General features: G+C 55.2%; 1 protein-coding gene across 2 annotated transcripts in view; it reads left to right on the forward strand.

Moving 5' to 3' along the window:
• The first annotated feature begins 1,579 nt into the window (after positions 1-1,579).
• Positions 1,580-13,616, forward strand: part of PHF2 (PHD finger protein 2) — a 105,695-nt gene continuing 93,658 nt past the window's right edge. Inside the window, exon 1 of one of the 2 annotated variants that reach the window (XM_024252632.3) lies at positions 1,580-1,871. In XM_024252632.3, the coding sequence (XP_024108400.3) occupies positions 1,774-1,871 (98 nt within the window). In that variant the 5' untranslated portion in view covers positions 1,580-1,773. The remainder of the gene's footprint in view (positions 1,872-13,616) is intronic. The other variant, XM_024252631.3, reaches the window with a different exon arrangement.

The raw sequence follows: 13,616 nt of genomic DNA on the forward strand, positions 1-13,616 counted from the left end.
AAAAAATTCCAGGCTTTCACCCAGGAGGAAGGGAACCAGTGACAACCGGAATTCAGGTAGGAAGGCCTATTGCAGGCCATCCTGGCCAGCCCAGAGGTGTGGGAACTGGGGGTCTCCTGCTCTTTCCTCTCCCTCTATGGCCAGCTACTTCTCCCCCCGCCCCCTTCCCCAGTGCCCAGTGCTTTGGGCACTGCCCTGAGTCTGTATCCACGGGGTCACTTGTTGGGGGTGGGTGGCTGACTCTGAGGGTAGATTTTCGCTCAGTAGGAGGAAGGACCTTAATTGAGCCGCCTGCTGTGGAGCAAACGGCCCCTTCGCAGCTGCAGGTGGGCGGTGATGGTGAGGGGCCGAGGGGCTAAGGAGCCTTGTCATGGATGCTGCTAGGAGACTGGGCCAGATTTCCTGTCCGGAGATTCTGGAATTCCGAGCAGGGGTGGCCCGCATTTCCCAGCAAGATGCAGATTTTGCTGAGGGAGGAGGGGGAGAGAAAGACGGTGAGGGAGGAAGGGCGGGCAGGGATGTGGCCCCTGCCCAGCGCGGATGCCCCAAGGATGCAGCGCTGGCGGGGCAGGGAAATCCTCCTCTAGAACGCGTGCAAGTGACCCCTCAGAGCGCACCTCCGCTTCTCCTCCCCACCGTGGGGGATCACTTCCCTGGACACGGGGGCCAGGATTCCCGTACTCCTCGCCCCTTAAGTCACGGGCCTGGGGGGCTCAAATGCCAGGGAGCTCTCTCTTGACAGAACTGACCAGCCCGTGCCAGCGCACTCCCGGCCCAGGCTTCTGTCCTCTTCCTCTGGGGCTGAGCATCAGGGAAGTCCACGGGATCCTGCGAGGGAGGCGGCAGTCCCTAGCCGGGAATGAGGGGAAAGGGGAAGTGGTGTCCCAACCAGAAACTCAGTGGGCAACGGAGGGAGGCAGCGCGGCCGAGAAGGAGGAACACCCCCACCGTGGTGGGGGTTAGAAGAAAGTTAGGGCCAAGTATTTGCTTGTCGGCCTTCTAGACTAGGAAGGCTCTCCTGCGGGCTCCACTCCCGCACCCCGCGTCTCCCCGCCTGCCTTGCCCGGGTTCCCCCAACTCATCTTATCCCCAGGGCCCCGCCCACCTTCTCCCCGGGGTCCCACCCCACTTTCAGTCTCAAGGCTCCCCCGGCTCACCTTCGCGCCCGCGGACCCCTGGGTCTACCTTCAGCCTTGGGGGCCCTTCTCGGCCTATCTTCCACCTTCGAGATCCCCCCCACCCGCCTTCTCCCCCGGCGGGGTCCCCCCGCCCGTCTTCTCCCCTGGCAGGGTCCCCCAACCCACCTTCTCCCCCGCAGGGTTCCCCAGCCCGCCTTCCCGGCGGCGGGAGCGGCGGCCCAGGCCGGCGGGCGGAGGCGGCGCCACCCGGGGCGCTGACGTAGAGGCCGCTCGGCGGCCGGGGGTCCCTTCGGTGGGGCCGCGGCTCCCCGCCCGCCGCCCCCACGCGTCCATTCCCTTTTGTGTCCCGCGCGCGGCCAGTCCCCCGCGCACACTCGCGCCTTGAGCCCCGCGGGCCGGCGGGCGGCTCCCGGCGCGGCCCCTCCAGCCAGCGCGCCCGGCATTGTGTGGACGCGCCCGGCCGGGAGCGCGCGCGGGGGCTGTCGTGCGCCCCCGTCCCAGTCCCCTCCCGGCCGCGGCGGCGCCGCCTGCGCCCCGCCGCCCCCGCCGCCCCCGCGCGGCCCGGCCCCCGGCCCGGCCCGGACCGACCCGGGCAGCGCAGCGGCGGGGCCGAGCGGCGGCGCGGCGCGGCAACATGGCGACGGTGCCCGTGTACTGCGTCTGCCGGCTCCCCTACGACGTTACCCGCTTCATGATCGAGTGCGACGCCTGCAAGGACTGGTTCCACGGCAGGTGAGCGCGCGGCGGCTGCTCGGCTCGGCCCGGCCCGGCCCGGCCACCCTGCCCGACCGAGCCCCGCGCCCCCGGCTGCGCGCCCGCAGGCCCGGCTCGGGGACGGGCCGCCGCCGCCGCATTCCGGGCGCCCGGGTCGGGGCTGGGCCGTGCCGGGCCGCGCGCCCTTTTGTGCCCAGGGCGGGGGCGCCAAGCACGGGGCCCGCTCTGGGCGCCCCTGGCCGCCGCGCACAAAGCGAGGCCCGCGGGCCGGGAGGTGGGCTCGGGGCTCGGGGCGCGCGGAAGTTGGGGCTCCAGGCCCGGGCCGGGCCGCCTGTCAGCTGGGTCGCGGCGGCCGCAGAGGCCGGGCATCCGGAGGGAGACCGAGGCCCGGAACCCCCGCCGCCTCCCCCCTGCGAAGTTGCAGGAACTTTCCCCGCGCGGGCTCGGGGCTGGCCGGGCCGGGAGAAGCGGGCGCGCAGCCCGGCGCGGGTCCCGGGAGAGGCGGGAGTGGCGGGCTCCGACTCCGGCAGGGCTGGGGCGTCCGTGGGGGCTCCGGCGAGGTGGCAGCCGGCGCGCCCACCCTCCGCCGTGGCCTCCGAGCTCCCTCGGACCTTGTCCCCGAGGGCAGGACCCCTCCCGGACCCCCGCGGAGCAGCTAGACCCGGCAGGCCTGTAGGTCCCCGGGCAGGAGTGCAGTGACAGAATAGTGTCTGTGAGTTGGGTAAGGGGGGTTTGTTGTGGCTTTGCCGCCTCCTCCCTGGCCTTCAGCTTTCCCCGTTTCTCTCCTCTCCGTTCCCGGCAGGAACGCCGCTTTTGACATGATCTTATGCTCCCTAAGGAAGATGGGGAGGGGGGAAGGAGGTAACGCTTGGAGACACTGAAAATCCCCGCCCTCTTGGCCCTTGCCGATGGCCGTGACCTGGCCCCGTGCCTAGGGCAGGTCTCTTCCCACCAAGAAGTAAATGGAGGAGGAGGAAGAGGAGGTGATAGTGTCGCCCAAACTGCTCCAACAGGTTCTCTTGCATCTGACTTTGCCTGTGGGATGTGTTTGGACCTGGGGCTGGCCAGGGCTGTATGCCCTCTGGGGCTCCAGTCGCAAACCACCGGGAGCAGGCAGCCTGGGGGAAGAGAGGGGTGTGTGGTGGTGGGTGGTCCAGGATTCTCCTTCCAGAGAGGAGATCCTCCTGCAGTTTCTAAGCCTGGGTCTTCAAGACTGGTCAGTGGCGCTTAAGAGTGGGCTGTGGCCCCAAGTCCAGTCCTGCCAGTTTACATGTGGGGACCTGGCTGGCTGGGATGTGACAGGGCCTGCTATGTCTGTCAGCCCCAGTTCTGAGTCCTACCTCCATGCTGTTAGAAGGGCCTGGGACTCTGTGGGGTGGGGATGCCCACGGAAATCTGGGCTGCCTTCCTGGGTATGCCCAGGGCTGTGGAAGCCCCTCAGAGCAGGGGAGACTGAGTGTGAACACCGGGCTCTGCCCAGAACAGGGCTGACATGCACACCCTCAACTGGCAGCCATTGAGAAGTTCATGGCCAGGCCAAAGTGGGTGAGAGCCTCTAAGGCTCCTCATATCCAAGGATGCTGAGCAGCTGGCCCTGAAAAGCCCTGAAAGTGGTGGGGCCTCTGCCTTGTCCCCCATCTCCATCGGAGCCCTGACCTGGCGAGCAGTCACTCCGCTACAGAACCTTCTGGGCACCTGTGTCAGCTCCTGGCTGCTGCCCACACTCGGGGCCCAGAGTGGGGAGAGTGAGAGGACGCGAGAAGACCTTTGTCTCGATGCTCAGGGGACCCTCTGGGAAGGGAAGGCTAGTTCTGAAGTAGACTTTGAGGCCAAGGGAAAAACTCCAGGAATGAGGGGCAGGCAGGCGACAGGGGCTGAGAGCTGGCCTGAGAGCTGGTTGGTGTCATTTGCTGTATTGGCCCATGCAAAAATCCCCAAAAGGGGGATGTCTGGGGAGGCTCTATCTCCTTTTTTCTTATTTGAGGTCTCTGAATCCAATACAGGCAGTTGATCAGCACAGATTTATTCTTACCTATTTGGGGTGGCCGTGGGGTCTGAAAGGAGCTGTGCTTTCCCTCGGCCATGAAAGTCATTTTCTCCTGCATCTAACCAAGGGTCATCTGCCAAAGTGAACCCTACGGGGAGAAAGCCTCTGGGTGTGCCTGCTCCCCAATGGTTCTGGGCAGGTGTGTGATGGGGAGGACAGGCGTCAGGGGTTGGTGGGGTTGGTACAGCTCTCACAGCCCTGGGCAAATCCTTTGGTCTCTCAGCATCACTTTTCTCATCAGTAAAATGAACGTATGGGACCAGACCCCGGGTTTCTCCACCTCCAGATAGTCTCGTATGGCCCCGGTGGTTCTTTCCTGATCTTCGTGCCGCCTGTACTGTGATTTACTTCCTATTTAACATTTCAACTCACTTTTTAAAAGTTTGAATACTTTTAAACTTTTTATTTTGAGGGGACTTTAGACTTACAAAAGAGTTCCAAAAATGGTACAGTTTCCCTGTATCCTTCTCTCTCTTTCCCTGCAGTGAACATCTTACCCAGCCATGGGACCAGTACCAGAATGAAGGAGTTAACGCTGGTGCCGGGCTGCTAACTAAACTACAGACTTTATTCAGATGTATTTAACCAGTGTTCCCCCCTTAATGTCCTTTTTCTGTTCTCGGATCCCACATTGCATTTAATCCTCATGTCTCCTTACTCTCGAAAATATTGCTTTTAAAAGGAAACTTCGTATCATTCCCTGAAATAGAACATTACTGTAACTTACCATACACAGTAACTATAAAAATAAACACACAACTGTTAGAGTAAAAAGCCTGTCTGTCCCACCTGTGGTCACATCACATTCCTCCAGCCAGCCCCGTTTTGGGGAGAATTGGAGAGAGGGTCTCTAAGTCATCAGCTACACTCACAGTAGCTGCGTCTTTGCTCTTGGCAGCTTTGGCGGCAGCCAAGAACTTGTTTGGGATAGAGCTTTGGCCATTTGGGGCCAGAGCTTGCTTCTAGGGTGAGTTTCCCTACTCAGGGACTCTGAGCACCCCTCCCAGTGTTCTTGCCCTGGTGGGTGGGGCTGCCCCGCTGGCCTGGGTTGGGGAGAATGTTCACCATAGGGAGGGAGAATTGTTGTGTTCTGTCCTTGGGGTCATGCATCCTGCATTCACTGGAGGGGAAGTGTGGAGTGGAGGTCGGGGAAACAGGCCCTCCTTTCAGGCCCCACTCTGTCCTTGGGATGTGTGTGCCATACTTGAGCTGTCCCTTCACCAAGTTCTCGCAAGATTCCTCCTCCAGCCCCATCTTGACCGTGGCTCATCACTCCTGGGGTTGGGATCCTTGTCAGCCCAGTACTTCTTCACTGGCACCGACTGGAGTGCTGTCCCAGAATGTGGGCTTTGACCTGGGAGGGATGGATTTTTGTGGCAGGACCTGGCAGGAGGCCGCTGGAGGCCAGTTGCCTTCAGAGGTGTCTTGTCTGCCTCATTTGGTGGGGATGTGTGGCTCTGCACCAGCACTGAGGAGGACCTGTCCTCTCCTCTTAGGGATCCCACTCTTACATAAAGCCACTAGGGCCATACACTGTGTTCCCTTGTGTCTGTGCCTTCCAACTGGAGGATGGAGACCAGGCCCCATGCCCTCCACTCCTGCCTGCAAAGTGAGCTGGCATCTCACTTTGTCACCAACTTACTTTGAATAATTTAAATCTCTGAGAAGCAGGAATGCTTCTGTTAAAGTTTTAGACATCCTGAACCTGTAGCTTTCTGGCCCTCTTTCAGCTGCTTGTTCTATTGGACTGGAAGGGTTTTTGGAGGTGTAATCAGTAAAACTGACTTGAAAGAAATTGAAAGCTGTTCAGGTCACTTAAGTGACAGACATTTCATTCGTACCTCAGTAAATATTTGTTGGGCTTGTATTCTGTACGGAGTTCAGAGCTGGCTGTGAGGGCCCAGGGGTTAGCCAGGCAGCTTCTCTGAGATTGGTGGCAGCCACCCTGGAGGGGGAGTGTTCTCAGCAGAGGAGGGGTGGGAGTGGACTGAGCTTTTGACTGTCCCCCGTGTTGCATGTTGCTGTGGGGAGAGGTTGGAAGAAGGTTAGGGGCAGGGAGCCAGTGAGGAGGTGACTGTCACCCTGCATGTGTACCCAGGGGGTGGGGAGTGGGGACTGGGGTCGATAGAAGGGTCACATTCTGGAAGTGCTCAGAAGGTAGAGTGGACAAGACTTGCCTGGCATGGCTCCCTCCAATTCCTCTGTGTCCGTCTGTCTGTCTGGGCTCAGCCTGCCCTCCTCTTCAGGGCCCTGTCTCTGTGTCCATCTCCCTAGGGACGGAGTTGGCCTTTCTGGGCTCTCATTGTGCCCACCCAGTCTTAAGCTCCTTGGGGCAGAGCCATGTCCAGGGGCTACCTGGGAACACACGCGGGGCTGTGGCCGTGCCCTGCAGGCCACCTCTGTTGTTGGCCAGTGGAGTGTGTGTGCGAGAGGGAAGGAGGTCCTGCCGTGGGTCAAATCTGGGTGATCAGAACTGACAGTTAAATCCTAGAACCTCAGATGCCTGGGAGTACTGGGGGAAGGGGCTCTCCTCATGGAGATGTTGTTGTGATGTGTTTAGGAGTAAATCATTTTAAAACAAGGAATTCTCCCCCTGTGTGAGTTTTTAGAGTTCTGGAGGAGGTGGGAAGAATGTCAGACCAGCTTCTAGAGGGTAAAGTAGACATCCCTGTCTGTCGATGCTTTCCAAAGGAGGTGTGTCTTGAAAGAAGCAAGGAGCTTCATCTTAATTGTCAGAATGTTTGCTATTATTGAATATACTTAATATTTGACTGGAAGTGTGCTTGATGTGAACTTCTGGACTGCAGCCCACGTTTGTTTGGGGCTGCTTGGGTGCAGTGTGGCCACAGATGCCCTAAAATCTGGGCAGAGATTTGGGTGGATGCTGCCACCCCCAGGCACCCTCTTTTATGGCTGTCCCTGTAGTGCCTCGACATGTGCCAGGTCCTTCTAAAAGAGTGAGTTTTTCTGGTGGGAGCAAGTGTGGGCCAGAAAATAGTGTTCCATGACACAGTTCTCTGGGAGAATCTCACTTTTGAAATTCAGGGTGTGGGTAAAACAAAGTCCATCTCTTGGTTTTTTTAAATAACAGATGGGCCTGATTGTGCTGTGGAAGCTAACATTCAGTCGGGGTTTAATGCCATAGGGGTTTTTCATTCATCACGTTTGGTTCCCACGTCGACTGTGAGGGGCAGATAGTGTGGGTCACCCTTTCACCTCCATTCCCAGCATGGACACAGAAGCAGCCAGGGCCTCTGTCACACACAGGTCTCTGGCTTCATCAGGTGCACTCTGAGCTGCAGCAGGTGGACACACTCACCTTCCAGAAGGTGCAGGTGAGGAGGTGGCACCTGGCTTAGGTTATTCTGGCTCAAGGACCTGAGCAAATACCAGGGCTGATAACTGCTCATGTCCATGGTTTCAGCAGTGTAACACGGACGGAAATGTAGTCACAGAGGAAGGCCACATACTGAGCTAGGGGATGGGAGGTGCTTCCCTGTCCAAGCAGCTGACTGCAGCAACTCCCTCCTGGGTCTGAATATGCCCAGTGTCTCAGGGTCTCTCGCTGTAGTGCCTCCCTCTCTGCATCTCTCCTTCTCTGTCCCCTAACTTCTGACAACCTTGATTCTCAGCTTTTTGGCTCTGTGGCAGGTAGGTGGCCCTAGTTGTGGGGTCCAGAATGAGACTTGGCTTCTATGCTTTAGGGTACAGGACCTTTTTACTTTTCTCCTGGACCCCCCTGCCACCATAGTGCTGGGTCACTCACAGAAGAACATATGAACATATTTAGAATTCTAGCCAGTGGTTTGGATCTCAGAGCATAGGAACTAAAAAATCTTTGTGGTATCTGTCCCTGTCTATCAAAGCTTTCCGAAGGAGGCGTATCTTGAAGGAAGCAATTTGGTGTGAGCCTCTTCTTAATTGCCAGAATGTTTGCTTTTATTGAAAATATTTAGCTAGAAATGTGCACATGGGGAAACGAGCCTTTTACCTTTTTTAAAAATTGAGGTGAAATTCATATAAAATTAACCATTTGAAAGTGTGAAGTTGAGTGGCATTTAGTGTCTTCATAGTGTTGAGCAACCACCACCTTTATCTAGTTCCCAAGCATCTTCCTCACTCCTAAAGTAAACCCGGTATCCAATAAGTAGTCACTGCCCTTTCTTGCTCCCACTAGCCCCTGACAACTAGCAATCTGCTTTCTGTCTCTATAGGTGTGTCTATTCTGGATATTTACTATTTCATATGAATAGAATCATACAATATGTAACTTTTTATGTCTGACTTCTTTCACTTAGCACAGTGTTTTTGAGGTTCATCCACATTGTATCATGTGTCTGTGTTTCATTGATTTTTATGGCTGAATAATATTCCATTGTGTGGATAGACCATAGTTTACCCATTCATCAGTGTATGGGCATCTGGGTTGTTTCCACCTATGGCTGTTGTATATGGTGCTGCTATAAACATTTGTGTATAAATATTTGTTTGAACACCTGTTTTCAGTTCTTTTGGATATATACTTGGGAATGGAATTGCCGGATCATATGGTAACTCTATGTTTAACTTTTTGAGTAACTGGCAAACTGTTTTCCACAGGGCCTGCATTATTTTAAATTCTCCTCAGCAACGTTCCAGTTTCTCCACATCCTCGCCAACATTTGTTTTCCTATTTTTTTTTTTTTTTAATTAAAGCCATTCTAGTGGGTATAAAGTGGGATTTCCTTATGTTTTTGGCTAGCATTTCTCTACTGACCAATGATGTTGAACAGCTTTCACATGCTTGTTGGCCATTGGTATATCTTCTTTGGACAAATGTCTACTCAAGGCATTTGCCCGCTTTTACATTGGATTGCTTGTCTTTTTATTGCTGAAGTATAAGAGTTCTTTATATAGTCTAGATACTGTATCCTTTTTTTTTCTTTTTTTTTTTTTTTTTTTTGAGACGGGGTTTTGCCCGTGTTGTCCAGGCTGCAGTACAATGGCGTGATCTCAGCTCACCACAACCTCTGCCTCCCGGGTTCAAGTGATTCTCCTGTCTCAGCCTCCTGAGTAGCTGGGATTACAGGCATGCACCACCACGCCCGGCTAATTTTGCATTTTTAGTAGAGATGGAGTTTCTCCATGTTGGTCAGGCTGGTCTCAAACTCTCGACCTCAGGTGATCCGCCCGCCTTGGCTTCCCAAAGTGCTGGGATTACAGGCATGAGCTACTGCGCCCAGCCTAAGTGCTGTATCCTTATCAGATACATGAGTTGCAAATACATTTTTCCATTTTGTGGGTTGTCATTTCACTTTCTTGATAATGACTACTGATGCACAAAAGTTTTTAACTTTGATAAAGTCTGGTTTAGCTCTTTTTTGTTTTGTTGCTTGTGCTTTTGGTGCCATTTCTAAGATTTCATTGCCTGTACAATCCAAGATTATACAGGTTTACTTCTGTGATTTTCTTTAAGAGTTTTATAGTTTTAGCTCTTAGGTTTTTGATCCATCTTCTGTTTATTTTTGTAATGATGGAAGGTAGGAGTCCAGCTTTATTCTTTTGAAGCTGGATATCCAGTTGTCTCAGCATCATTTGTTGATGACTATTCTTTCTCCGTTGAATGATCTTGGCACCCTGGCCAAAAATCTTTTGACCACATACACAGGGGTTTATTTCTGGACTCTCAGTTCTATTCCATTGGTCTATATGTGTCTCCTTATGCCAGTACCACACTGCTTTGATTACTGCAAAGTTGTGGTAAGTTTTGAAAGCAGAAAGTATGAGTCCTCTGATTTTATATTCTTTTTCACTGTTGTTTGGCTATTTGGGGCTCCTTGCATTCCATATGAATTTGAGGATTGGCTTTTCCATTTCTGCAAAAAAAGGCTGTTGGAATTTTGATAGGGATTGTGTTCAGCCTGTGGATTGCTTTGCCATCTTAATAGTATTAAGTCTTTTGATCCATGAACGTGGGATACCTCTTCACTTATTTGTGTCTTCTTTAGTTTCTTTCAGCAGTGTTTTATAGTTGTAGGTTTACAAGTCTTTCACCGACTCAGTTACATTTATTCCTAGATGTTTTATTCTTTTGGACGCTATGGTAAGTGGTATTATTTTCTTAACTTCTTTTTCAGATTGTTCATTGATGGCACTTTTATCTTTTTTTGTAATCACCTTTTAATGCGTGGTGACTGAATTTACAGAACTGTACATGTACAGAGTGCTGCCCACCCCTGGCATGCTCTCCATGTTCATGCATGTGCTGCTGTGTGCCCAGTGCATGCCTGCATACTTGCGAAGGAGGGTTGCTGTCTTCTTTTTTAACCATAAGTATTTTTGCATCAGATGTCGAACTAGGCATTTTCCATACATGTGTAAGACTTCTCTCATATTGTGTATGGGGTCCTCTCGTGTGGGTCTCCATCTTCTTTCCCTGACCACCATCCTCCCCAGGGGCTATCTTTTTGGCTACATGCTTCACTGCTGAGGATGCTTTTGTGGAGCAAGGCCAGGGTTCTGGATTCCTAGAGTAGGGACAGCAAGCACAGTTATGGAGCAGTGCCAGCCGCTCTGTGTGAGCAGCACGTGGCCTCGTTGATCTCCATGCATCAAGTGGATGGTTCTGCTCAGGTGGAGAGTATGTGTAAAGCCCTTGTTCATTCTTGTTCCTGACATGCCATGGGTAGGGCGCAAGGCCACGGTATTGGACAAACGTGAGGATCTGATTGGCCTTGGAGAGTGCTCTGGGACCAGGATCTGACCTGGGGACTGATACACCCACCCCTGGGGCTGCCAGACTCGGGCATTGAACCCTGACCCCAGCACCTTCACCCCACAATTCCAGATCACTAAGATCTTATTGTAGCTTTGTGATTTTGTCCCTTATTTTACCCTTCCCCTTATAAAACCCCATCAAGGCATATTCTATGTATGAATCTCCGGGAAAGCTTGGGCCATTGGAAAGAGTAGTTAGGAAGCACTAACCAGGAACACTGGGCCTGGTGGGAAGGCAGCGTCAAGTGGAGCATGAGGCCCTTACCTGCCAGGTTCCATCTCACCAGCCTTCTGGGCTGACCTGCTTTTGCTGGAGCAATGGTGCAGACTGATTTAGGGGTTCAAGCCCATTTCCCTGAAGGAGAGACTGAGGCCTGGAGTCCTGAGACACTTGGTATCCTGGAACAGTATAGAAACTGCAGCCTTAGCTAGTCTTCTGCACATTGCCTGGAGAAGGGGTAAAGTGGGGCTTTGGGAGGGCTCACCGAACCCAGGGGAGAGGGACCCCATGGCCCCGCATGAAGCAGCACACGCAGGCTCAAGTGGGAAGCAGTGGGGAGTCTCACTAAACTTTCCTTGGCTGGAGTCAGCCAAACATGAGGATTAGTTGCCCTTGGTGCTTGTGGAATCTGTCCCTGGAAGTGGGAGGCACTGTGGCGACCACTGCCCAGCAGCACGTAGCAGAGGTGTGCAGAAGCAGCCAGGCAGGGAGAGGTTTCCTCCACTGTTTGCACCCAGCACTGGGCACTTCTGGATGCCACGCTGTTCCTTGCAGCAGCTCCCCAGGTGGGCTTTGGATGGAGGGGCTACTCAGGAGAAGCCAGCTGGGGGAGGGTCAGCAGCCAGCCAGCAGCCCCCACTCCTCCCATGCCAGCCAACGTGCAGGCCGGATGGGAACAGTCTATGAGGCTTTTGTGCCACTCCTGGCTGTGCTTGGCAGCTCTGCATGTCACACTTGAGGAATCCTGAGTCTCAAAAGGGCCCGGGCATCCAGCATGAGCTGTGCTAGGAGTCAAGAGGTTTGCCACGACTGGGCTTGGTTCCTTGTTCATCAGCGAGCATGTCCGTCAGTCTGTCCATCTAGCTGGTGACGTTTCCTGTACACCATGGGAGGCCAGGCTCTGTTCTAGGCACGGGCAGCAGTGAGGAAGACTGCACGGCCCCTGAAGCTAGTGCTGGGGGACAGGGTTGGGGTGGCATGTCCCTCATCACCAGCCGCCTGCGAGTCTGTGCCAGAGCAGATTGGGGTGACAACAGACTGCACTGTGTGGGGTGAGGGGCAGCATGTGGCTGGCCCCCAAATGAGGGGAGATATGGTTAGGGACGCACCTTGGCCTGTTGGCCATGGGTGGGAGTTACATTTTGGCCCCAGTGCAGGAAGATGAGGACAAGGCACAACATTCTTTGGTTTGCAGTCTATAAAGTTCTCTCAGAGTTCTGTGGGAGGCGTGGAGTATAGGTCAAGATGGAGAGAGGCCAGAGACTAGTTAGGGGCTGGCAGAGCCCTGGGTGAGGGACAGAGGAGCCTTGGGTGAGGGACAGAGGAGCCCCGGGTGAGGGATGACGGAGGAGCCCCTGGTGAGGGATGACGGAGGAGCCCCGGGCGAGGGATGACGGAGGAGCCCTGGGTGAGGGATGATGGAAGAGCCCTGGGTGAGAGACGGAGGAGCCTCAGGTGAGGGACAGAGGAGCCCCGGGTGAGGGATGGAGGAATCCTAGGAGAGGGATGACAGAGGGGCCCCAGATGAGGGATGGAGGAGCCCCAGGTGAGGGACGACGGAGGAGTCCCAGGTGAGGAATGGAGGAGCCCCGGGTGAGGAATGATGGAGGAGCCCCGGGTGAGGGATGATGAAGGAGTCCCAGATGGTGGATGGAGGAGCCCCGGGTGAGGGATGATGGAGGAGTCCCAGATGGTGGATGGAGGAGCCCCGGGTGAGGGATGATGGAGGAGCCCCAGGTGAGGGATGATGGAGGAGCCCTGGGTGAGGGATGATGGAGGAACCCCGGGTGAGGGATGATGGAGGATCCCCGGGTGAGGGATGATGGAGGAGCCCCAGGTGAGGGATGGAGGAGCTCTGAGGGGTGGGAGGGCTGGACCGGAGGGTGTCTAACCCTACCACCCTGCCTGCCAGGCACTGCTTCTGCCCGAGCTCCCCCAGTGCCAGTTGGAGGGTGGAAGCACTAGCTGCTATTTGGTCTGGAGGTTCTCATGGGACGATGTTGTTATGTGACTCTCATGATCCCAGCTTCTGTCTGTGTAGCCAGCCCTCTGGTCCACCTAGTGCCCAACTGTCCCTGGAGCTGCCCATTGGCCTCACTGACTGTCCGTTCTCCAGCAGCATGGGCCCCCTGTCTGCTGGATAGCCCTTGACCCTGCCATTGGCCGTCTGTGCCACCTGCCCACTGTGTAGACATGTGACTTGGGTCCTGGTGAAGGAGGTGGCTGTGTGGTGGGGTGGGCAGGTAAAGAAGCAGCACAGGGTCACCTCCCTGGAGGCCCCCATCACAGTGGGCTGGGTGCCTGGACAGTCGTGTGTCTGTGGGTCTGGGCGGCCACTGCACATCTCTCCCTGTCTCTGAGCAGCAGCTGGGGGCAGAACCATAGCTCTGCGGACCTGTTTATCTCAGTGCTTGACCAGATGCTCTGGGGGCAGGGCCTGTGTCCTGCACTGTGTGGCCCTAGGCAGGCAGGTCACTTCCTGTCGCAGGTGTACATCTGGATAAAGATGGTTCTGTCTTTGTGCCTGGTGGCATTGTGTTGGGGACCATGGGACTGCAGGATAGAGGGGAGCAGCTCCAGGTGAGCTCTGGAGTCAGCTAGGGTGAGAGGTCCATTCTAGCCTGGGGGCTGTGAGAAATGATTCTTCAGGCCAGACACAGCCCGTCTTAAAGTTAAGCCAGCAACGAGAATAACTCCCTTTGGAGGTCAGAGGGCATAGACCTGGAGGGAGCCTGTACCT

Source organism: Pongo abelii, chromosome 13, assembly GCF_028885655.2.
Source record: "Pongo abelii isolate AG06213 chromosome 13, NHGRI_mPonAbe1-v2.0_pri, whole genome shotgun sequence".
NCBI lineage: Eukaryota > Metazoa > Chordata > Mammalia > Primates > Hominidae > Pongo > Pongo abelii.